General features: G+C 37.0%; 1 protein-coding gene across 12 annotated transcripts in view; it reads left to right on the forward strand.

Moving 5' to 3' along the window:
• Positions 1–5956: 5956 nt before the first annotated feature.
• The window catches only part of LOC131157859 (uncharacterized), an 87549-nt gene continuing 68318 nt past the window's right edge, over positions 5957–25187 (forward strand). For 4 of the 12 annotated variants that reach the window (XR_009137335.1, XR_009137336.1, XM_058112278.1 and 1 more), the window contains exons 1-6: positions 6042–6332; positions 11634–11965; positions 12515–12703; positions 12962–13045; positions 14316–14375; positions 16869–16913. Coding sequence is in view for 10 of the 12 variants with exons in the window: in XM_058112278.1 (XP_057968261.1) it covers positions 11648–11965; positions 12515–12703; positions 12962–13045; positions 14316–14375; positions 16869–16913 (696 nt within the window). In the remaining 2 variants the exon portion in view is untranslated. Of the gene's footprint in view, positions 6333–11633; positions 11966–12514; positions 12704–12961; positions 13046–14315; positions 14376–16868; positions 16914–25187 lie in introns of all 12 variants that reach the window. The other 8 variants (XM_058112275.1, XM_058112280.1, XM_058112272.1 and 5 more) reach the window with 6 other exon arrangements.

Here is a 25187-nt window from a genome sequence, read left to right on the forward strand (position 1 = left end):
AGGACTCATTTATGGAAGTAGCGATGGTTTTTTTTCTCTTTGTGAATTCGAATAGAAGGTAATGGATGGTTATAATAAAAGCCCCTTCGTCCAGCCTTTGTTGCCCCTCAGTAAAGTGAGTCTACTTAGTGAACTGGTAGGACGCGGAGATTGATTGATAAATATGGATCTTGAGAGTGGATGGTTGACCGCCGCCCGCTTTTCCTAGAGGTTTGCTGACTGGGGAAGGGCTTGCTATCGTAACCTTTTCTCCCGGTGTATGTGGAAAAGAGTGAAGAACACGTACGGTTCCCTGAGAAGGGAGTGGCTACCTACAGGAGCTTCAACCAGCCACCACCGGTCAATTTCTCTTTGGGGCCACCCCTTACTTTACCATTATTATAGGGGTATGAGGTTCTAGTGATTTCGTATCTGATCAAAATCTTGGCTAATTGATCGAAGTGGGTAGCTCCAGTAGACCCATAGATCATGGAACAAATAGGGTGGGTAGGCCCAACCACCACACTACACGTATAGACACGAACCCTCCTCAAGTACAAAACGAACCTTGTTTACGAAGCAGAGCGACCCCGTCTTCTAATGGGATAGGCGTCTATTAAAGCGGTATTCCCCCTTGAAAATACAAACAAACGAATGATCAATGACTTTGAAATTAGTGGGGAATGGTGGACTTCGACCCTGGTGTTGTTGTGCCTATGCGAGTAGGGCAATGAAGGTGTTTCGCTTTCTTTTAGATTTAGTGTTGTTTGGCCTTCCTGAATAAGCTTATGACAAAGGAGTGGTAGAAATGGTGTCAAGGGAACGAGTAACAATTCCCAGGTTTTCCACCCCAATTTCTAGATCTTCTTATGAAGGAGAAGACTTTGCAAGGCTCTATCCTTTACTTGCCGTTCCTCCTCCTCCCAAGCTTTGAGACGTCCTTCCCAAAATTTGAGTTCATTTCTTTCTCCTAGCTGGTGGACATCTGCTTTCACATCCTCCATCTTGGCAGGGGCTGATTGTAAGTCATCCAAACTAATTTCTGGCAGAATCTTCTCTTTTTCCTGGTTTCTATCCCCTCTCTTTCCTAAAAGCCTAGAAAGAGCTAATCTTCTTTTTCTCTAAAACAAGTGAAGTGACCCTCAACTGAGGATATTGGGTTTTTTCTCCGTGAGGAAAGAAAGGGATTTTATTCAAAGGGTACAATTACATCTTCGTGAAAGAGGATTGGGGGAATGGGATGAGGCCCAACTAACATATGTCCATTCGCATGAGTCCCGTATATCCCTTCATCTTCATGCACTTCTTCCATGATAGCTTTTGCCTATTTGGCATCCTACACATCTCAGTAGCATAGACTACGTTTCAAAGATACCTTGTCGTTATCACTTGATCCCCCATTGGTTCCTAGCACTCTATATCCTTTCTTCAACTATACTTGTTCCATACTATACTATTGGAATTCATTCTGACATCTTATCCTTGACCTTATCCCTTCTTTATCAATATATGAGAAAAGAACTGGAGGATCTAGTCTCAATAGGGTAATACTTCATTTAGGGAGATAGCCCTATGGTCCCTTTTCTTTGAAGCAAATAGGAGAATGCTCCCTCCCTATCATGACAACAGGAACTTTTGCTCTTTTGTGAAAGGGCCGAGGCCCGCCCCCTGCGCACCCTGATGAAAAAACCCTTTCTATTCTATTAGTAAAGCCTCCATAGTCAGATATGCGGACGACTCGACCTTGGGCTTAATCTCAAGGTCAATGGTGACATGAATTGCTCAGGAACTTTAAGAATGGATTAGCAAGACACTGTCGTCTGTTCCAAAAACAAAAGCCCCTTAGCACCCTGGGACGGGAGTGGGGGACGGCCCTATGCGTAGGCAACTGCAGCAGCAACTCTATGAAGTCAGAATCAAATCTTTCTATTGGCTTTCCCCTACATGGCTCGCTCCACATGCTCTGTTTGTCATACTCGCTCTCTGTTATCTAGAATAGGAAGGCTCAGTATGCTAAGGAAGCCACTACTTTCTTAGTCTATGGAATCTGCTTAATTTCTTATCTTAAGATATTCCTTTTGTATCGATCTTCATCACAGACCTTGGTTGTTCTGCTTTTAGGGTTAATGCCAATCTACCATATAGCGAATTCATAAGGATCTTGTACCCGTGGATATCTTTGATTCGGAACAAAACAATTAGAATTAGGCTCGGTCAATTGGAAGGAAGGCGACAAGGGCCGACGAAGGGGGGAAAACACCTTTAGTTTTCTGGTCCCCCCTGAGCCGAGGAGTGCTTGTGGGGGGGGGGGTTATGCCACCACGAAACAAGGGAATTAAAGGCCGTATCGACCTTTTATGGATGGAGTGAGACCCATTTCTAAGTAAGAAATGAGACTCATAAGGAAGAACCTAGTGTCATTGGCTTTCTACATCAATTTACTACACTGAATAAGATAATTACGTATTTACAAAATACCGTCTCAATTCATCCTATTTCATCATATCTGGGATGTGATATGGTTCCGAAGGATGAACCGGATATGGAAAGTTCCAATAAGAAGATGGCTTTTCCTGGATGAAATGATAATTTGATTCATGTAATAGGAGAAAGATTTCCCATTCCTTAGCCGGAAAGATATGTGGCCATGAAAGGGGGATTCAATGGAACATAATTGACTGGGTGGTAGAGTCGTGGAAACACTTGTTTCTTAAAGATTCTCTTGGTGGACGTAGGGGCATCAATCGACAGGGTGCTAATAAGGGCTAGAATAAAAACCTTATCCTCCATTTGTGTATGTCTCCAACAGGTTCTCTTCTAGATTGAATATTGATTTAAACTTGCCTTTGACTTTATAAAAAGCGTAGTTTAGGTGCTATGAAGGGTTGTATCCATACCCCTGTAATAAGCACCTTACGAGCGTCCCGAGCCAATGGGGGAGAAAGTCGATGGGTCCCCAGCATCATCGGATGAGGGACAAACACCAATAGTTGTAGCTGTGGCCACACCAACCCTTTCGTTCTTATCGCTTTGAGTTCCGATCAACTCGAGCGGACGTAGAGGTTCAATCTACTGTAATTGACCTGAACTCCTCAAAGCCAGCAACAAATCGAGTATCGGCACTCGATATGGACTCCACCCCTCTTTTTTTTTTCCCCTTTTTAATGAAAGACCCTCACCCCGCTTCCTATTCATTTGTGGGTCGGGACCGAGGACCTTTTTTTTTTTTTTCTCAGGAGGTGATTTCGTGAATCAACCAACTGAAAATTCGTAGCCCAGGTGACCCCTCATGCTCCTAAACATAAGGGATAGGGGGAAAGGGGGGGGGGGGGGTGGGCCTATCATATCAAAAGGGTTGTAGAAAGAGAACCCAACCCAGCCACCTATTTCATTCGACGTTCTGGGGTGGGGGCCCGCCCGATTCGACCAACTTTTGGATAACAAGAAGGTGGGCTGATATGCTTTGATCAAGGAAAAAGCCCAGTCAGCCCCCAAGTTGGTCATGTGACCTACAACTAGGTAGGCTATGTGGGCAAAATAGAGTTCCACACTCCCAATGTTCTTTCAATGCTTGAGGGACCGGAGCGCGTAGACAAAGAGAAGGCAAGCCACTGATGTGTGGGTAGTTATTATTTCTTTTGCCAGTGATGAGATTCTCGCAAAGCCGCCTTACTAACCCTAGTGTAGATTGAGTTTTGCGCCTTGGCCCTATAATCTTTGGAGTAGGCTTCCTAGCTCCATGAGCTATCCCCCATTGGCCATTTCCATCGTTCTATGGGGAATCTTTGTCAAAGGGACTAGGAGGATTAACGATTCCCTTTGTTTGAATAAACGCCGCCTAAGGCTAGGAACCACTTTTCCGATGATAGAAGATTTCATTGACCTATCTGGCACTCTTGTTCTCAAGCACTTTCTTGTAACCCTCTTTCGAGAAGTAAGTAAAGCAGTCAAATCGTGGTGGACAACGCTTCCACAAATACCAATTCTAGCATCTCATCAGTTTTGGTCAAGCTTATATTTGTAATTACAATTTTTTATATGTGAAATGAAAATAATATGTAAAAAAATCTATACAACAATTTACTTATTAAAGACTATAATTGGTTTATAGACAATCTCCCCACAACCATTAGACTATAATAGTAGTAGTATTCATAGTATTGTTAAAAATGAAAAACCTTTTGACATTTATTTATTTTGCTAGCAAAGTCTATTGTTATCCCTAAATTATTATAGCTATAGTTATACTTACCTCCTATATTAAAAAGGGTATTACTCTTTCTTGGTTTGAAGTTTAAACTATTCAAAATGCCCCTATAACGACCATAATTGCAAAAACACTCCTATAACCAAACATAATTATCTGTAAAATATCCTTGTAATTAATCATAACTATTCTTCTAATCAAATTTATATACCTTTCAACTCCTATTACTTTTCACTACAATTATCTCCTCAAAATAAATATAAAATTTTAGAAAAAGCCATGGAGTATGCACTTAGTGCATGCGTGCAGCTAAAATTTTTAATTATAACATTACTACAGATTTACAAAGATTAGACAAAGTGCATGCTAATTATGAAAAGAAAAAAACATTTAAAGGTAATCCCTCTTATCACTTAAAAATAAAAAAACTATATTATAAAATCTTTTCAAGATTTGTGTAATTCAACAAGATAAAAAGCAAAACATGCACTAGTCATGGAAATAGAAATCTAGACATAATTCCTCCTACAAAATAAAATAAATAACATCATTATAAAATTTTTTTTTGAAGTTTATACAATTCACCGAGAGCAAAGTCTAGGTCAAAACTAAATTTTACCAATCAATTTGTAAATTTGTAAATTCCCATTTATTAGAAAATAAATCTCTTTTAAATAAGAGTCAAATGAGAGGTAAAAAGTAAAATGGGAACTTAAGCTGCCCATTTTAGATGGGTAAGGTTAGGAGAAAGAAAGAGATAAGAGCAGATATAGGATAAGAGATAATAGAGAAGCTAAAGAAGAAATAAAAATGACTTTAAGAGGTCTGTTTTTCTTCACTGTACAATATTATTTGAGTCCTAAAAATAAAGAATATGGGATTCTCTTAAATTTTTTATATTCATCACCTAATTTAAATCTCTTACAACATTTGAATTTAAATATAAGTCACAATTATCTTTATACTTAAAAATAGTGGCTTGTTCAAATTTAAATTTGAACACGTACTACTTTTTGCCTCTATAATAAGATAATTTCAGTTGTATGTCATGATAATATAACAATCGAGTAAAGACTTAAGCATAATATCCTTTCAGTTATTTGAGCAATACAACACAATTTGACATTTTGTATTAATAGGGCGACGCTCTGCTTTCAATTCTATTATTTAGGTCGAACCATCGCCATGTGACTTTCATATAGTTTACATAAAATAATATAAAAATACCCATCATTATATTGAAAGCATAAAAAATTTATAAAAAAAATAATTTTATTTACGAGCACATCGTTACTATTTTTATTTTTAATTTTCCAAATCTTTCTCTCCTTTTCTTTTTCTTTTTCTTTTTTGGATAATTAAAACTTTTTCTTCTCATCCATGGAGTGAGTTGGTGGAAATTAAGGCCCCCCTCACCCACTCATAAAAACTAATTGAAAAAAAACAGAGAAAGAAAAGTATTTAAATATAGTTGACTAATAAAACATTTGACCAAGTTGGACGTCTCTCTTATTATTATTTTTTTAAAATAAGTAAAATCCAATTCTCAAGCGTTTTAATTAATTTGCAATGGGAAGCAACAAAACCCTCGCTTTCCCGTAACGCATTCCGTCGCCCCCGCCCGCGCACCGCAACGCCCGCCGCGCGCATCCGTTGCGGGCCGAAAGTGCAAAATACATAAATAAGCAAAAAAGAGGGGTCGAAGTAGAAAATCAGAAAAAAGGGAGGCTTCGGATGCTTTTTGTCGCCTGTACTCAACGAGACTCCAGTAATAAAAATAAAAAAAGAAAACGGAAAAAGGGAAAACGGAAGGAAGGGGGGATAAATCCCTTTTTAAAAATGGTTAGGTATGATCATCCGTTCGGCGGCACAGGCAGACGCGAGGGTTTTCATTTCCATTTCCATTTACATTTACATTTCCATTCCCCTTTTTGATTAATTTAATTAATCTTCAATTAATTAACTATTTATTCCATCAATTTAGATAATTTCCGCTTCGTCCCTGATCCCTCTCTGTCTCCTCCCGAGCAGAGCTTTCTCAGGAAGAACCTCCTTTGGTTCTCTCTCATGGCTGCCTGAACTCTTTCTCTCTCTCTCTCTCTTGGTTTGTCGTGGTTCTGACTCCTTTGTGGTTTTTAATCTGAAGGTGAGTTTATTTTTTATTTTTTTTGTTTTATTTCGAGGGACGTTTTGGGTTTGATCACAGAGCGTAGCTGTTGTGTGTGATTTGTTTGTTTGTTTGTTGTTCGATGCTAATATAATCGATGGTCAAGTGTGTGCAAAGAACAGGGATGCTAATTCAATTCTACTTTACTTGATTCTAATGCTTTCCCCACCCTTTTTCTGCTTTGAATTATTATTACTTGTCATCACTTTTTCAGATGATTGGCATTTTATGCTTGAATCGGATTTTTTTTTTCTGGGGGGGTTGAATAAATTATCAGTAAAGTTATGTACTTTGTTTTTTTTTTTTTTTGATATTTTCTCATGCCACCCCTCCCCCCCCCCCCCCCTCTTTTTTTTTTTTGAAAAACAATTAATGTTAAGCTTGTGTAACTGACAGCTTATTGGAAGAGGTCAGGAAAACGTAACTTTTTTTTTTCTTGTTTCATTTAAATTTTTTTTTTCCGGAAGGATGAATCCACTAGCTCATGTCAGTTCACAACTTAATTCCCCATGATTCTTCCCGTTAGTTAATCACTCTTTTTATTATTATTTTTGGAGATGGATGTGATGGTAGATGAGTTTGGGAACTTCTTTGAGTTACTGTTTGGGAGCATGGATTTCGGGTCTTGAATTTGAATTTTTGTGGATTTGGACAAAACTTAGTACAATTTTATATTACATTTCTTCAAAATCCACATAAATCCAAATCCAAGCCTCTCCCAAACTTAAAGTGGCTTTTGTTTTTTTTTTTCTGCAATTGGAGGACGGAGGGCTGGTCTTGTTATTTGCAAGTCATTGAGTTTGTGTTTTGGAAGACAAAGAAATATGCTGCCTATGGATGCCTGCACGCTGAACTTCAAGTTAATTTAGGAAACAGATCCTCAAGAGTTTTTCAGCGTAGAAATTGTTAAATATGAACCTTTAACTGTTTTTCAACAGCTCTTGTGGTTTCTCATTGCTTGTGTACTTGTAAGAGAGAGAGTGTAAGAGAGAGGTGGATGTTGATCTCTTCATTTGTGTAGTTCTTAGTAACTTATAAGATTGCTGCCATATTTCTTCAAATAAACTTCTACAGTGACAATGTTAACAAAGAATAAAGATATATGGTTCATTTGGGTGGGGAAATATTTTTTCTAAAGAACATTTCCCCATTTTTATTTTCTGGTGTACTATATATAAAAGAGAAAAGTATATTATAGTGAAATATATCTTTTATGTCAGAACAGGAAACAACTTCCACAAGAAAGTTATTTTTCTTTGAACAAACAAAGAAAAATTGGAGAAATACTATTTTTTTTTTCTCGTTTTTCCTATTTTCTGCTGGGACACATCTTCTGCCTTATCAAATGAATCCAGCTAATCAATGGTGGCAGATCTGTTAAAAATCCGTTTGGACTAATATTCAATACCGTTTAGAAAATGAAAAATGGAAAGATTTATGGGAACTATGGGTGTGGACACTCCAAAGCATTTATACTTCTATTCTCAGGTTAAGTTGATCATTGATTCACACACGCACACACATAAAATTGTTGAGGAAGATGATTTTGGGATTAAAGATCAATATGTCCGGGGATGGGATGGGGGCTGACATTAATTTTGGGCTTTGGTAATTCATAGGGCTTTAAGGCTTCATTTTGTTGCATTTTTGTAGCTTGGCCGCTGTCCTATTTAGGTTTACCTCTAGGGAGCATACCTAATTTTGTGGCTTATTTTTTGGGATCCAATGGTTGAGAGGATGGTTAAGTGATTGGAGTTTTCTTGGGGTTTCACACTCATTAATGCTTCCCTTTCTAACATGCCCATAGATTTCTCATCTCATTTTAGAGCTCCCACGAGTCTAGCTAGAGTGCTAGAGAGCCCAATGCATGATATTCTTTGGTCTGGTATTCAGGGAGAATAAATGGGACCCTCTTGTTAGTTGGGATGTGGTGACTGGACCTAAGTTTGAAGGAGGGGTTGGGGCTTGGTAATGTAGTATCTTAAAACATATCTCGATTTTGGAGGTTTCCTTTAAATTTCTATGGAATATGGCGATTAGAAGTAAGCGCAGAGTTCATCGAAATGGGTGGGGATACTAGAGAAGTGATATTGTTTCTCACATCAACCCTTGGCAGTTTGCTTCCCAAGTTGCTTGCTTTGCTCTTCTCTTACCCGGTATATAGTGGGTAATGACAACATGGATTCAACTTTTATGGAGGATGCGTGTGTGGGTGAGGTTTTGTTGGAGAGATCGATTCTCCTTCCCTTTTAAGTTTTCTTCACTTTGAAAGTGCACAAATCAACTCTTTCTTTTTTTTCAGGAGATACTCTCTTTCTCGGGACTTCCATTTCTTTAAGAATTTGAATGGAAGAGAGGCTGATGAGCTCACTATCTTTCTTAGTGCTTTTGATCTCTTTGCCCCCTTCAATAGGAGTGATGTGAGGGTCTAGGTGGGGGATTCTTTGGGTTTGTTTCTTCCATGTCTTTTCTCCCTTCATCTATTTAAAATAACTTCTTGTAATATCTTTTTTCCTTTGAGCCATATCATTTGGATTCCCTCTAATAGTCGGACTTTCATATGGATTGTGACTTCCACCAGGATTAATACATATGATTTGTTGTACGCTTGAAAACCCTGAAGACCCTTAGTCTTGATATTTGCATGATGTTTTGTGAATCTGACCAAACAAATTTTTTCTTCTTTGTCGGGTGGCAAACCATATGCAGAGTGCTCTTTTTTCTTGCTCTGGTGAAGCATGGGTGGTGCCTCAATTTGTGGTTGATTTCTTGGTAGGGATATAGGGGCTCTGGAAAGGCTAGAAAATGAAGAGTTTTATTGGCGTGTGGTCTTTGCTACCAAGGATCCTTTGGAGATAAAAGTACAAGAAATTTTAAGGCTTGCACAACCTCTCCTCATTTGTTATGGGATAGGAGTAGGTTTTTTTGGCTTCTCTATGGGCTCATTAGTCTGGTTTTTCTTTTTTGTGGCATGCCAATACCCAACCTTTAAAGTGATTTGAAGGCAGCATTATTGTAATTGTTTTAGCTGTTTTTCACCAGGATACCTTGTCCTCCACTCATTGTACTTATTTTTTTCTCTCTTTTAAGATACAGAAATGTAACTTGGAGTATTCGAGACATGCTAGTTATAAGTTCACCCAGTAAAGAAATTAATTTTAATAGCAGTAAGATAGAGATGGTGCATTTTTAAGGTATGTATTTTCACAAAATATTTTTTGTATCTTCTCTTGATTATTCACATCGAAGGAAGATTTTGATGAGGTTGTTGCTTATAGAATTGGAGAGGGTTGGATGTGCTTTTAGAACATGGTAGGGAAAATGTTATAGTATAGCTTATAGCTATAAGAGTGACTATGATTTATTGATGGTTTTCCAAATATCATAGTCATAAAATGATCTCAACTAAAATATGCATGTGGAGATGATTGGGTATTTTCTTGGGATCTGGATCACGATCCTGAGTGCTGGACGACTTTATTCACTACTTTATTCCCAGCTATCATTTTTGTTTCCATTTAAGAATGATGGATAAAAATCCTGTCATGACTATCATATCCAAATAATGCACATATAAAGAATGCAAACGACAAAACCATGGCATTAGACTTCATCTTAGTTTTTTCATTTTCAAAAAATAATATAATAGGGTCTAGTTTAACCTTGACGTCAGATTCAGTGGATGATGGTTTGGTGGTATGGAATTTGTATAGCTTGTTTGATATGCTTGGTTGTACCAATTTTGAGTTTAGTTACATGGTTGATGATTTAGTCTTTAGCTAGTTGGACATTTCTGTATATGATTCATAGGATCCAGTCTGTCCGGAGCAGTTCTTTACCAAAAAAGTAGATGAAATTGGAAATTATAAACTTTCTGAATCATGATTATTCTATTTTTGATCAATGATGATGATTTAGTACTATCTTCTATGTCTCTTTCTGTGGTACAATTTAATTATTGATGGAGCAGCTTATCTGAGCTCTGGTAAATCAAATGTTGATTTGTTTTATAAAAAAAATTCAAAAAATTGTCGTGCATATGAGTATTGAATTGTTATTGGACAACCATCAAACTTGGTCATATTTGGCTTGATTTGGACATATTTTTGACCTTCTTGTTGCGTACTTTGCCTGATTTGTTTTAGTTAAATGCCATATGATTTTGGCTGAGAAGTTTGAGATTTCATTGTTAAGTCTTCAATGATAATGCATGCAGGTGATTTCATATTTCTATTCAAATAATGAAAGATGCATCATATTTTTTAACACTGAAGTGGGAAAAATCTGAATTAGATTCATGAACCCCTTAAATGAAATGTTTCTAGGTGGTCTAATTTGATACTCAAATTGGTTTCAGGCAAGTAAAGTTCAACCTGACTGTTATTGGATGGGTGTCGTAGGCTCTTTTGGACCAACCTAGTCTGAAACTGGCCTGATTTTGTTTTGATATTTGAATGTGTTCAACATTGTCCTTGACTTTACTATCTCTATGTTATGATCCATCTGTATCGAACTAACATTTGATTTTATGATTTATGATTTATATATTACTTTCAATATTCCATGCTTTTCTGAAATTTACTCAGAAGCTAATTATTCTAGAGAATCCAGCATCACCAGAGTTGTGTGTGTGGATGCATGCGTGCACCTATGTGTACAGAAAATATGATGAAGCATTTGAATTTTTTCTCCTTTTCTTGGGGTAAAATAATGCAGCAAAGCATGTTAAACTTTGGTATTTATTTGAACATATTCATCATTCTCCTAGGTCATAAGATAGCAGATGAACGGATTATGAATTATTTTAGGGATCTTCTAGTGAATGAAGAGTTCATTCCTCATAAATATTGCGAATGCTGAGGCTGGTTTAACTATCTGAGATCACTTGTGTTCCACACTGATCGCATACGATACTCATGTCAATGTCATAGACTTCATACATATTGAGGTGTCTGTATAACAATTTTATTCCCTTCTTGTTCTGGGTGTTGGCTGCTTTAGGAAGTTTCTGAGCTTGGTGCTTTTGTACCCGTTGATGCTTTATCAGATGTAGTAGGTCCCAAATAAGATTCCTGTATCCTGAAATTGGTTTTCTGTTTATATTGCATATACAACTACAAATGAAGAATTTATCTTGTGATGATGCTGCTTTCTTCTTTTTTCTTTTTTGGTTCCCTTTTGTTGTATTGTTAGATCAGAGTATGTTGGGTCCTCTTTGTATATTTTTCTTCTCTTAATATTTTTTTGGTTTATCAAACAAAAAAATGCATGTATTTTCAGGAGTAGAATATAGTATGACTAAGAATGAAGAGTCAGGTAGCCCTGGATGGAGTGCTTCATTTTTCATGCAAACAACAGAAGATGTTGCAAGAGCTGTTGCTGCTGCAGCAGCTGCTGCCGCCACTGTCCATACAACACGACCATCTGTGGTATTTTCATCCAAAGATGATAACACAAACCAACTCAAAAAACTACAGCGCCAAGTAACCAGAGTACTGAAAGGCTTCTCACATCCTCCTGAAGTGAAAAGTGGAAATTATAATCCAGAAATTCTAACTAGCCAAAAGCGCCAATGGAAGCGTCAATGGGCAAGATTTCAGTTGCAATCCTTGGTATGCTGCTTTGAATTTTCATCTTTTAAATAATCTGTGTATATTCTTGGGCACGGGGATCCTATTTTATTTTATTGTACTTCATTTGATTTTTTGCTTACATGTTTGTGTAGGAAGCATTTATCATTCAAGCTAACTAGATAGTTTCTCCATCAAATTTTTTGAAAATGTTTTATCTTTCTTCATTTTTATTGGTTTACATGTATAACTTACTTTAGGATGGAGTTTCTCATTTATTGCTAGTGTTTTTTGTAGTTAAAATTTGGTGAGCCATCTTTTATGTTGATTCATGACACCTGATTTAGTTCACCATGGATGCTCAGAAATCTCTCTGCTTATGCTGAACTTTCTTTGTTCGCCTCTTTTCCATGATTACTCTGCTTGCAAGGATGATTACTTTTTTACTTTACTGTGGGTTTTCTGGAGCTTTTATTGGATACGTAGAATTTTATTTGTTCATGTATTTTATTTGATAACTTTGCTTCTGAAAATGATTATTTTTGGTCTTGTTTCATGGTATGTGAGTACTTCTGTCATTTAAATTAACAGGATCACAGGTCATTAAAAGTATCATCTAGGCTTTTTGAGAGCATGGTAGTTGTTGGACTTCATCCTAACTGTGATATTCAAGCTCTTCAAAAGCAGTTCTTTGCAAGAAAGTCTGAAGGTTCTGGGAAATTTCGCAATGTGCTTAGCAGTCAGCACCAATCTCGTGTAGAACCTAACCTTGAACCTCAGGTGATGATTTATGGATACAAAGTTTAAATATGTTTGTTCCTTATGCGACACCCCAATAGTTTGAGATGTGACTTGCATGTTGGAGGTCTCAGCTTCAAACCTTGAGATCGGTGCGGGGGTGCATTAGTGGGATTGGCTGCAAACCATTGTTGTAGCTTAGCCCACTAGGCCTCCCTATGCACCAAAATGAAAAGTTTGACCATTTTTTGTTTAAGACTTAGGAATATTTGCTGGTGATGTTTCTTTTTCTACTTTCAGGTCTTATTTGTCTACCCTCCTGAAAAACAGCTCCCACTTAAATACAAGGATCTTCTTTCATTTTGCTTTCCTGGGGGCGTAGAGGTGGGATGTCCATCGCATGGTTCTTTTGCTTTCATCTATAGTGTGTGCTTTGAAAAATAGGGTTCCAATTATTTTTTTCCCATATGGTTGTATTTTGGTGTTTGTGGATTCATAAGATGCTACTAGTAATTGAATTTATTCAGCTGATAACCTAGTATAAAAAAAGCCTTGCGTGACCAATTAAAATCTGTTTTGAGCTTTGAAAGGTTTACCTACATGTATAATTCTTAAATTGTTCTTCCTGATATGCCTAAGTCAAGCCATGGATGCATAATTTGGTAGTAGAAAAACCTTAGCCCTGTGTTTTGGATTGGACATTGGATTTCAAATCTTGGATTTGTATTTGTGCGGATTTGGATAAAATGCAATACAAAATTGTGCTGAGTTTTGTTTAATTCCACACAAATCCAAATCCATGTTTGCAAATGCAATCTAAATGGCACCTTAATGGGAGCATTGTCTATCCAAGAAGAGAGGTATTTAGGATAAGAAATTTTGTGGTCCCTTGTATGACATTTTTGTAGTTATATTTTTTTATGAATATTGGCAAAAATGAACTATGTGGTGATATCCACAGATTTATATGCAAAAAAAGAAAAAAAAGCATGCATATACATATATATATATATGTGTGTGTGTGTGTGCGTGTGTGTGCGTGCGTGCGTGCGTGTCTGCGTGTATATATGTATATATATATGGCCTTGAGTTATAATTATCCCATGTGCAAGTCCATAGTTAATAACTTTGTCTATGTCCTAATTTTGAAAATTATTTTAAAAATGTGATATCCTGGGCAAATCGGCAAGAACAGCCAAAAGGTTTCTTGCAGGAGAATGGACTCAACGGAGATATCTTCCCCTCAAGGAAATTAGGTTTTATATGGAAATTTAGCAAATGTTAGCAGGAAATTTTGAAATTATACCTGTGGTTAGTGTGCATATTATGCCAAATTTACCATGGCCAAAAGTTGTGTCATTGTGAGTTCGGTCCCAATAGTGTAGAACAAAGATATATTGTTTGAGGTCTTATATGGAAACGGCCTGTGTTTGTGCCTATTCTGGACAGTCAAATACCTGCTCGTGTACTTAACTCATCTGAGTGAGTTGTTTAACCATACATGTTTTTTTTTCTATATATATATATATATATATACATAAAATTATATTTTATATATGTATTTTTAATGTGTTCATTTATATGTGCTGCTGTTACTCAGGATGGGCATAATCCTTATGTCTTAAACTTATTAGTTGTGGATTTGTGGAATCAGGTTCAAGCTGTTGAAAGAACTCCTTCCATGAGTGAAATAAGCGAAATACTTCTTGGCCAGGTAGTTATTGAACCTTATTTCCCATCACTTTGTTTTGCAAAAAATTCTTTACTAGTGTATGGTTGAATTCTCATGTTTATACGTTTTTAATGTAATTTTTCACTTATGTTGTTTGTGTAACATTCCTAGAAATCTTCTGTGAGTTTCGTCCTGCTTTATTGCAGATGCCTTTATGGTGCATCACTCAATTATTTTAACTTTTTACTGATTTAAACTAAACCTTGGGGTTTTCCATGCTGGCTCGATTTACTATCCTTATGACCAGGCAAATGAAAAGGAAATTTTTTTGTTTTAGTTAGTGCCGATTAAATCGTGAGCTTTTGAGTTCCCAGTGGAAGATAATCATAAGATCAAAAGGTTTAAAGATTCTCATCTGCCTGAAGGTTTTATGCTGGTGGGAATCACGGTTTACTTTCTTCAGTACCAGATGCCTGAAAGATAAGGCACTAAATGGGACATTGTATTACATATTTTAATTTAGCAACTTGAAGCTTGCTATCTTATTTCACTGCTGTATTCTGATAATTTTATTCACTAAGTGCTCTTCTTTTTGGTTTTTCTTGTATTTATCTTCATTCTACTTTTAAGATTTCAAACCAAAATAAGGAAACAAAAGAATGAAACTATTTTTTGAAAATAAAAATTGTGTTATTTTTTTTATTATCTCAAAACCTTTTGTTTGAGTTTTCTTATTTATTTTTTTGTTTATCTTTATATATGTTTCCTTCTTATCTGTTTAGGCCCTTCTCACTTTTGTGTCGGCATCATTTTAATTTTAATGAGTAGGCACGCATCAAAGGGTGCCAAGGAGGTCACAGCCACTGACAAGAAATGGGAAGCTATCAAAAGAATAAAAAGGAAAAAAAAACTCAGTCTGGGGTAAAAGGTCCAGATTGGAAGGGTGGTATCCCCCAAAAACAAACTCTTTAAGTAGCTAATTTTTCAGTTGCTGAACTAGCATCTCTTCCCCATTGAATGTCTGCCAGTCCTTTCTTTCCAGTGCAATGGAGAAGGCGAAGAGTGGCCAATCTCCACGTCTTCTTTTTCGCACTGGGAATGTCCCTTGTCCCACCGCTGTAAAGGGGATCTCATGCTATCCAGCATAACCCATCACACCCCAAACTACTGCCAAATAAAGTTAACAGCTCCTGATAGCACCTGGTGATTACCTGATTTGAAAATCAAAATTTGGCCCTCGGTAATGCCTTTCCTTTTGGGGAAAAACATTCACTGTTGAGAGGAGGGATCCCTATTCACATTAGACTTCATCTTTTTAGGGAATGCAACAAGGACTTGGCTGCACTGTTCATCAAGGCTACCAGTGCCTATATTTACCTTTCCTCTCGTTCTTCTTCTTTTTTCTCATTCTAATTAATGGCCATTATTATGATTACAAGTTTTTCACGTAGTGCGAGGGTCTTTTGAGCTTATTAGAGAGAAAATTCTGGGAGAACCCAGCACTTGAAGCAACCAAGTCCTCTGCTGCATCTCATTCTTGTTGCACTGAGAAATTGGAGGGTGATTACACAATTGACAGCTGTCCATTCTTTTGTTTTCTTTTTATTTTCCTTCTTTTTTGGCTTCCTATTATTCTTCTTGTTTGTTTTCAAATTTCAGAAGTTGATTTTGAGAGAGTCAAAATAGTGAGATGGCACAAGCATGAGGGGGAAATCATCGCCCCAGCTGTCGCCAGCAAGCACAGCTATTAACACTGGTGTAGGATAATAAGCAAGGCCATGGGTAGATACTTGTTGGATAATAATTCAAAAGAATTGGTACAAGGATTGTGGGTCTAGTTAATATTTTATTATGTGTTTAGTTTAATTAGTATAGCATTATGTGCATTTGGGGGTGTAATATTTTTGTATTTAACAGGGATGTGTGTAATTTCATCTAATTTTAGGGGTATTTGTGTAATTTCATGTATTCTGGCTTTCTTATAAATAGTGCGTGAAAGCCATTTAGGAGTAGTAGTTGATGAATTTGAATTTGAATGTGAATGTGTGATTTCCACTTTGTATCTCTTCTCTCCTTTATTCTCTCTGCCTTCTTCTCATCTCCTCCCGTCTATTTCTCATGGCTGCAGATCCTTGATGCTGTCCAGCGTCACACTGGCATCTGATTTTCCCTCTTTATCCTTTTATCTTTTTCCCCTTTCTCCTTTTTTCATCTGAATCTCCCCTTGTCATGTGGTGTTTTAGGGCTTGTGGCCTGGCATTGATTAGGTGGCGCTGTTCCATTAGTCCACCAGTTCATCAGATTTCGCCAAATCAAATTCATTTCATAATGACATGATTTCTAATTAATGATATTGGTTTTGTAGATAAAATCAGACTTCCTTTCATTTAAATTTTCAATTTTATACTCTCCTTGAAAACTGATGCATATTATTAGTTTTCTAGATAAAAATGAAAAATTAACGTTTAATTATTTAGTTTTGATTGCTTATAATGTCACACTGTGATGTCAGTTGAAATGCTGCTGATTTTGCAGGAGCACCTTAAGCAAGGCGATCTGTCCTTTGTGTTTCGGTTGCAGGTAATGTGTGAATTACATATTATTAGTTTTTTGTTTCATTGCATGCCTGCTATAGCTCTAGTTTAATATTATCGCCACCTGAATTTTTTCTTTTTGACCTGTGAACTATTTAGTAGTTTTTTTGAGGCGAGAGGGTGGGAATGGTTTTCTGAACTCTTAAATTGATGGGTTTCTCCCTGCCTTTATATGATATAAAAATATCACTGAATTATGCGGAGGTTTGAATCATATGTGCAGTAGAATACTTTTACTAATTGTAACCCTCAAAGACCATGTTTTATGAAATAAAGTTTATATTCATGTTGTTCAATGGAGCTTTGTTGATAGAATGGTTGTGATTCTCACTTTTTTTGGATGAAAGTTATGATTATTGTCTGGCTATTGTATTGCAACCATGGAAATTTTTTTGATAGTTGAAGAATCTAGTCCATGGTTAAATCTCGCGTTCTATTTGTATTATATCTCATGTAAATAGAAAAGTGCGGTAGTACGATTACTAACACAATGTTGTGACAACCGTCAAGCTACAGTGTATCATATGCTCCAAACTTGTTAGAGACAAACTTAACCTGGGCACGGCCTAATGGTTTAGTAAACAAATCAGCCAATTGATATGCAGATTCTGCACAAACATTTCTTGAACAAAGTGATCACAATCAACTTCAGATGTGTGATGTAGGACAGCAATAGACAGAAAGAGAGAGAATTGAGGGGGAGAAACAGGAGAAGAGAAGAAGAAGGAAGGCAGAAAAAGGGAGAAACTGCTGAAGGACAGAACAGAGTTGGAAACAGAACAGAACAGGGAGAAAGAGATGGAGGAGAAGGGAAGGAGGAGAAGGAAGAAGAGTGGAGGAATTTGATTGCCTAGAATTATCCACAGGCTGTACTTCATCAATGTATTCCACTCTTAAGAAAAACTGGGTTTGAAGCAATATGAGCAATAACTTGATTATCATGCATCAACTTTATAGCTTGCAGACTCCTCTAACATTTTCTTGAACTAGATCAATTCACAGATAGTATGAGCATGTCTCTATTCTCAGACTTTGCGCTTGATCGTGCAACCAGAGTTTTCTTTTTACCCTTTTAAGATGCCAAATTGCTACTAGCAAAAAAATAGTATCTGATTATGGATCTTTTGTTGAAGGTTTATCTGTTCTAATCTGCATCTGCATATATGGGAACATCAGTATGACTTCAATCTTGATACAAGAAGCCTCTTCTAGGCACACTTTTGATCTATCTCAAGATATGAATAATATGTAACATCGTGGAGAATCAAGGAACTGACTTACAGCACTCATTGTAAGAGAGATATATAGGCACCACCCACAGCAACTTAACCCTAAACCCTGGCAACTATTTTTTTCCCCCACCTTTTCTCTGCTTGATGACCCCATCCAGGGAGCCCCAATCCTGCACCAGTATCACTGTGGGAAGAGAAAAAGATAGACTATTGCTGCTAGTTGCCACTACAAGAATTGAGGAGAAGAAACAAGCAGCAAAACACTGGGGAAATAAACCTCGCAAAAAAAAGAAGGAAAAAGAAACTGCTGCTGCTACTGCTGCGTCAGAAGTAAAACTAGGTCAGTGCCATCTTTATCATTGAGAGGAAGCCCAACTAGCAGATCTTTCTTGCTGAACATCTCCCAAATCATCCAGTGAAATTTCCTTTCCTGTCAATCATGGGCCACAACCAAAGCACCATTGTCATTGAAGCTCCATCAGCAATAGTTGCAGTAGCACAAGCTGCCTGCTGCACATCTCCACCATCACAGATTTGTGGATCTGGGATATGCGATTTGCATGCATTGAATGCGATATTTCCCAAATCTCTAACCTGCATTAGGTTATTTCCCTTATTTGAAGTTTTGAACTTTATTCCTTTCTTTCTTATAATAACAAAGCCCAGCCTAAACCTGCATAAGCTGAGTTTTTTTATTATAACCTGATCCACTGATGTCGAACCAAACCCTTCTTGTTGACTAGTCCAACTCAGGCCACACAAAATCTTCTTTTTCAATAATAAAGGGAAATTTAGGAATATAAAGATGGTAGGATAGAGAAACAAAAGTTGCAGGATTTACTGTCCTCTCGCTAGTGGTGGTGCAAATTTAAGGTAATACATCAAAATATTGGAAGTTAGAAAAGAGACTAGGTATACTTGTTATCTGGTTAGTGACTGCAGAATCTATAACCCAATGTCCACAAGAAGAGGTTTACCTTCCTAGGCTAGACAACGAGTAAAGATGCCTGTTGAGGCTCTTGATATTGTAAAACCTTGTAATTCTTCCTCTGATCTTGATGCGGTCGCGCCTCTCCAACTGTTTAGGGGAGAGGAACAAATTCAGTGCTACACCATTAGCAATGGCAAAAGAAGAGGGGGGGGGGGGGGGGGAATATTTTTGTGGGCAGTGGCATATGGCAAACTGCTGAGGCAGTCTTCCTGGGAAGAAGTTAAGCTGGGCACTGGGTGTGGGAAAGATTCAGTATCTGGCTTCTTTGTGGTGTGTTGAGTTTGAAATTTTTAGGGGCATTAGTTTTCTGGATTTACAAAGAGATTGGAGAACTTGCTGGTTTGATGATTTTCTCTTTTGTTGTTCTTAGTTATTTTTTATGGTTTGTCCCAGATTTTTATTTGAAGATTAGTATGCTTCCTCCTGTCAGTTCTTTCCCTACTAATGAAATTTCTTTTGCTATAAACTGGCGAACTTGCAGTCTGGCAGAGAGAGAGAGAGAGAGAGAGGGGAAGGGAACTGAGTGAGAGTCAGTGGACTTCCTTCTTGGCTCGAAGTCAAATGAAGTAGGAAGAGCCTTCGTCTTTTGAGAGTTTGAGGCTGGGGGGTCCGACGAAGCAGCAGGAAGCCAGGAAGAGGCTTGCCCTAGGGCTTTGAAATTGAAATGAAGTTCGGAACAATGGGAGGCTCTGCTAGGCCATAGAGTCTTCACATGCCTCTGCTTTTTTTTTTAATTGGTTTTGGATAAACCGAGAAAGGAAGCAATGCCACAGAATTTTTATCCAAAAGTAAAAACACGAAATTAATTTCAGACGTGTGTTGGACATGTATACAGCTGTCGTGCATGTGTCGGTGTCCGACACGTTGGATATTGACACACTGGCCTCTTAGGAGTGTCAGTGATTCCTAGACCTCTACCATGCACGTCTCTACCACTCTACTGCTACTAAACTGTGTACCTGAAGCACTCCAGGTGATGAAGGTATATCTTATCTCTCTGTCATATTTGGGAATGCTGGGAGTAGGAGAACCTGAAGTTTGAGTGCAGGATGTGCAAAGCACACCTGAATAAACATCAACAAAGGACTGTAGCTCTGCACTTCCTAGAATGTGTAAGTGGACTGTTTCAAATTTATTCAAGAACTTCTGAGTGTCGTAAGACATTGACACTCAGCATGGTCCGACACTCGTCAAAACTTTAGTTAATTGATTTAATTTTCCAACATTTGCACGTTTTTGGAGATGGCTTTAACACTTCAATATTATTAATTAAATTAGTGTTTTTAATTTTAATATTAGTTTAAATTAATAGATGGTTTTTCTTTTTCATTTTAGAATTGAATTATGTTTCATTAATTAATTAATATATATTATAAATACAACAACAAGAAGAAGAAAACCAAGCCTTAGTCCCATTAAGTGAGGTTGGCTATATGAATCTTTTTCCGCCAATTTATGCGATCATGGACCATTTCTTTTCATAGATTTAAAGATATTAAATCCTTACTCACTATCTCCTCTCAAGTTATTTTAGGTCTACCCCTACCCTTTCTACTGCCCCCTATAGTAACTAAGTCACTCTTCCTCACAGGTGCACTATGTGGCCTACGTTGCAAGTGTCCATATCATCTGAGTTGTCCCTCCCTTATCTTATCGTCTATAGGAGCTACACCTAACTTATCATGAATATGTTCATTCCTTAATTTATCTTTCAATGTTATACCACTCATCCATCTAAGCATTCTCATCTCGGCAATTTTTACTTTTTGGATATTATGTTTCTTCGTCGCCCAACATTCCGATCCATATAGCATAGCTGGTCTTATAGCTGTCCTATAAAACTTCCCTTTCAATTTTAAGGGTATTCTACGATCACATAGCACACTTGAAGTACTTCTCTATTTTACCCAACCTGCTTTAACTCTATGCATTACATCATCTTCAATTTCTCCTTTAGCTTGCATAACAAATTCAAGGTATCAAAATCTACAAGGGCTATTTATTTCTTCATCATCAAGTTTAACTTTGTCTCCAATATTCCTCCTATCATTACTAAAATTACATTTCATATATTTTGTTTTATTTCTACTTATGCTAAAGCCTCTAGATTTCAAAGCTTCTCTCCATAATTCTAACTTAGCCTCTACTCCGTCCCTAGTTTCGTCAATTAATTCAATATCATCTACAAACAACATACACCATGGAACCTTCTGTTGATTACTCTTAGTCAATTGGTCCATCACTAAAGCAAAAAGATAAGGACTCAAAGCAGATCCTTGATGTACACCTATGGTAATTGGAAATTCTCTAGTTTCTCCATCTATGTTATAAATACATAAAAAAATAATATATGATTATCTTTTAATATATATATATTTTAAATTATAAAATAGCCACTAAATTTTCTTATACTTACAAAATCGACCCCGCCTATGAATAGTGTCACTTATAAGTGACCAAAAAGTTAACTTAGATTGCTTATTAAAATTCACTTAAATAGTTCTTAAAAAAGTGGTTCTGAAAAAGCACTTATTGCAATAAGTGTTTGTTGTACTGCAAGCCAAATGCCGCCTTCTTTTTGTTTTGGTTGTAAAAGTGCTTATTTTTAAGTGATAAGTGCTATAAGCACTTTTTTTTAAGTGCTCCCAAACGGGGGCTAATTCTTAATACTACGGTGACTTGAACGATGACAAACCCTAGTTCTTGTGATTCGAACAATGACAAATCCTCGTTCCGGTGACTCTTCCTCCCAGCATCTAGTCGGCGAACAATTCTGTCTCATTGACACTAGAACCAAAGCCTCTGAAAGAGCCTTTGTTCCACCATCGCGAATCTCATACCTTGTTATCTCTCGCGATGATGACCTATACACCATTGCGACTCTTCTTCTTCGCTGCAGATTAGCTGTAGTTAATCTCCTCTTCTGTTTGCGACCTATTCCCTCTCGTGACGATAACTACTCCACCACTGCTACTCCTTTCCATTGCTGCATATCAGAATCGAAGCTCTCCCTTTCGAAGCAGCCCTCTTTTGCTGGAAGCAGGACTTACATCCCAGAAGTCCTAGCTTTTGGTGATCAGTTCTAGTGCTTTCTTTCGCTTATTTGAACCCCTTAGAATCTGAGGGTTGAGGAAGAAGGTATAGAGTAAGCATGGAAGATCCCATGATACCAAAATCCATCTCAATAGATAGAAAACTATTTTTTTTTTTTTTTTGAATGGATTCTGGATTCAAGAGCCCTTGGAATCTTGGAGAAGGCAGGAAGGAAGACATCTCGCTGGGTTTTGTTAAATAATGAGGTCTGCTGTTTCTAGGAACAGATGTTGGAATTTTGGGTGCATAATACTAAATTCCCGTAGATTTAGTAGATGAAATTCCTAGGAGGTTTGCTGATCGTCGGTTTTACGTCAAACAAATTCCAAAGGATGATAGTAGTTGAGAAATTACTGTATTCAGGGGGTAGATTCTCTCTGAGAATTCCAGAGGGCAGGGGCTTTAGGTTGGTGGAGTTTTTGCAGATTGTTTAAAGGGGATGAAGAATGCTTGAAAAGGAACCACCGAAAATTCCTGGGCATGGAGTGTAGACAGTGCAGTTCAACCAAGTATTTAAATTTTGATTTCAACTCAAATTTCAAAGCTCCAAAAGTTTGGAAATTTTGACAGAAATTTTGATTTTGATGTCAATTTTGATTTTGATTTGAAAAAATAATGGAAATCAGTATTAAAACGTGGAATTATTTTATGAAACTTTATAAATGGATAATAGATGTAACAATATATGTTTTAGGACTAATATATTACAAGTTAGATACATCTTTGTTGTGTATGAGGTGGAGAAATTGTAATATAATTTGTGTATCAAACATATTTGTAAGATAATGTGCATTAAACATATTCTGTTAATACAAATTAAATTCCTAAATAATTTAAATATTATTTATTATATAAATAATGATAATTTAGATATGAATGGTTAGATAAAAAATGTTGTTGTAACTTGTAAGTTTATTTTTTTCATATAATTTCAAAAGCCATTGTAATAATCTCTTTGTTTCAATAAAAAAATAAAATAAATTAAGAAAAATTTCACTTTGCTCCTAAATCTATCATTTCAATTTCGAGGAAATATCGTTGTCTGGTTAAAATATCAGCAAGGTTTGCTAATATTTCGAGATCTTGATAAATTTTGGATGAGTTGTTGAAATTTTGATGGAAATTATGTAAAATGGAAATTGGCTACCATATCAATTTCGAGGATAACTGTAAGAAGAAATTTCGATAGAAATTTCAACAATTTTGTATTTAAGACCATGGGTTCAACTGATATAGAGTAGAGAAATGGAATGGATAGGACACTGAAGGGATTACCCGACGAACTAAGCTATGCAGAGGTTGTAAAGAATGGAGCTAAGAATGAGTCAATAAGGAATTGCTCAGGCGAATCCTGATGGACAATCCTGATTACCCTACCCAAAATAATTGGTTCAATTAGTAGGTCGAAAATTGTGAAAGTGGATAAACAACTTTACGTCACTCATTGTGAGCTGGGAGGTCTAGTATTGAAGCCTGTTTTCTCAATAGGTCTAAAAAATTCTAAGTGGGCTGGATCTGTGGGCCTAGGGTGTGTGGAGAAGGAAAATTCTAATTCGAGGAAGAATCCAGGAGGTAAATTTGATTCTAATTTGTCCAAGGCACCATTGATCAACAAGTTGGAACATTGCATCCATTCGCCAATCATGGGGGATTCATAAATAGCATCACAAGAAAAGGTAAGACTTGTTGTTGACCTCTCACTTCAAGGAGAGAGGATAGCAACAAATAATATGGAACCTTCAGATATAGAAGAACTAGTTAAAAAAATGAGATCCTTCAAAAAGTTGTGGAAAACCGAATACAACTTTGTGAGGCTGAATAGAGGTGTATTTTGCAGGACGTCGATATTGATTTGGAAGACTAGTTAGAGGATAATAATGCTTTGCTTTTGGAACAAATTTTGGAATTTGAAGACGTGTGCATGGGCTCTTCTTAGTTGAAAACTTTGGATAAATCAGAGACTCCTGGTTGCTAGGTAAGGAGTGGTGAGGCGAGAGGCTACCCTAGAGAATAATATTATCTACTTGGGTTAATCAGTAAGGTTCAATAAAGAAAGTAAAGGGAAAAAGTTGCCTAAGGGTGTCAATTCGGTAGCGATATCATTGCAGTTGGATAGTGATTGCCTTCAACTGCCTCTCGAAAACACATAAGCGGGTATAAATCTCATTAATTACAGCTTTGATCACATGAAAGTCTTAAGCTTTGAGGGGCTTGTGCTTTCGAATACTGGCCTTGGTTTCGTTTTTTCTCCTATGGGTAATCCTACTAATCCTTCTTGTGTTGCTGGTGGGGGGGATTCTTTTGGGAAGGGTGATATTCTTTTGGAGGACCTTGGCTCACCTAGAATTAGCAAATCTATTCTACCTATTCCCACCTTACCAATTTTTTCTTCTAAAAATTTATGCCCTAAGGAGAACTCTAATAGGAGGAAGGGTTGTGAGTTTAGTTGTGAGGGTGGTGAGAGAGACAATATAGACCTACTTAAAGCTCTTGAGGATCTAGGGTTGGCGCTTTTAGATCATGTTGGAAATTCAGCGAAGGTGGGCCTTAGTCTTAGGACTTCTGAAAGAAGGAAAAGGAAAGTTTAGAAAGAGCTTAAAAATCTAGTTTCTTCTATTAATTACAAGTGCAGTGAAGTGGTTGGCAAGAGGGATAAGCGAGTTAAACTATGAAGCTTGTTAGTTGGAATGTAAGAGGTCTAGGGGGGTTTGGGAAGAGGAGTTTGATAAAGGAAGTCTTGGACAAATACTCTTCGGATATTGTCTATATCTAGGAGACTAAATTGGAAGAGGTTGATTGAGGGTGGGGGGTTGTTAGGAGTTTATGGGGGCGCTGTGGTAGGGAGTGGGAGTTCTTACCCTTGCATGGTGCTTTTGATGGCATCCTAGTTATGTGGGATTCTCAAAATATTTCCAAGTTGGACACTTTCTCCGGTTTTTTTCCC

Source organism: Malania oleifera, chromosome 6, assembly GCF_029873635.1.
Source record: "Malania oleifera isolate guangnan ecotype guangnan chromosome 6, ASM2987363v1, whole genome shotgun sequence".
NCBI lineage: Eukaryota > Viridiplantae > Streptophyta > Magnoliopsida > Santalales > Ximeniaceae > Malania > Malania oleifera.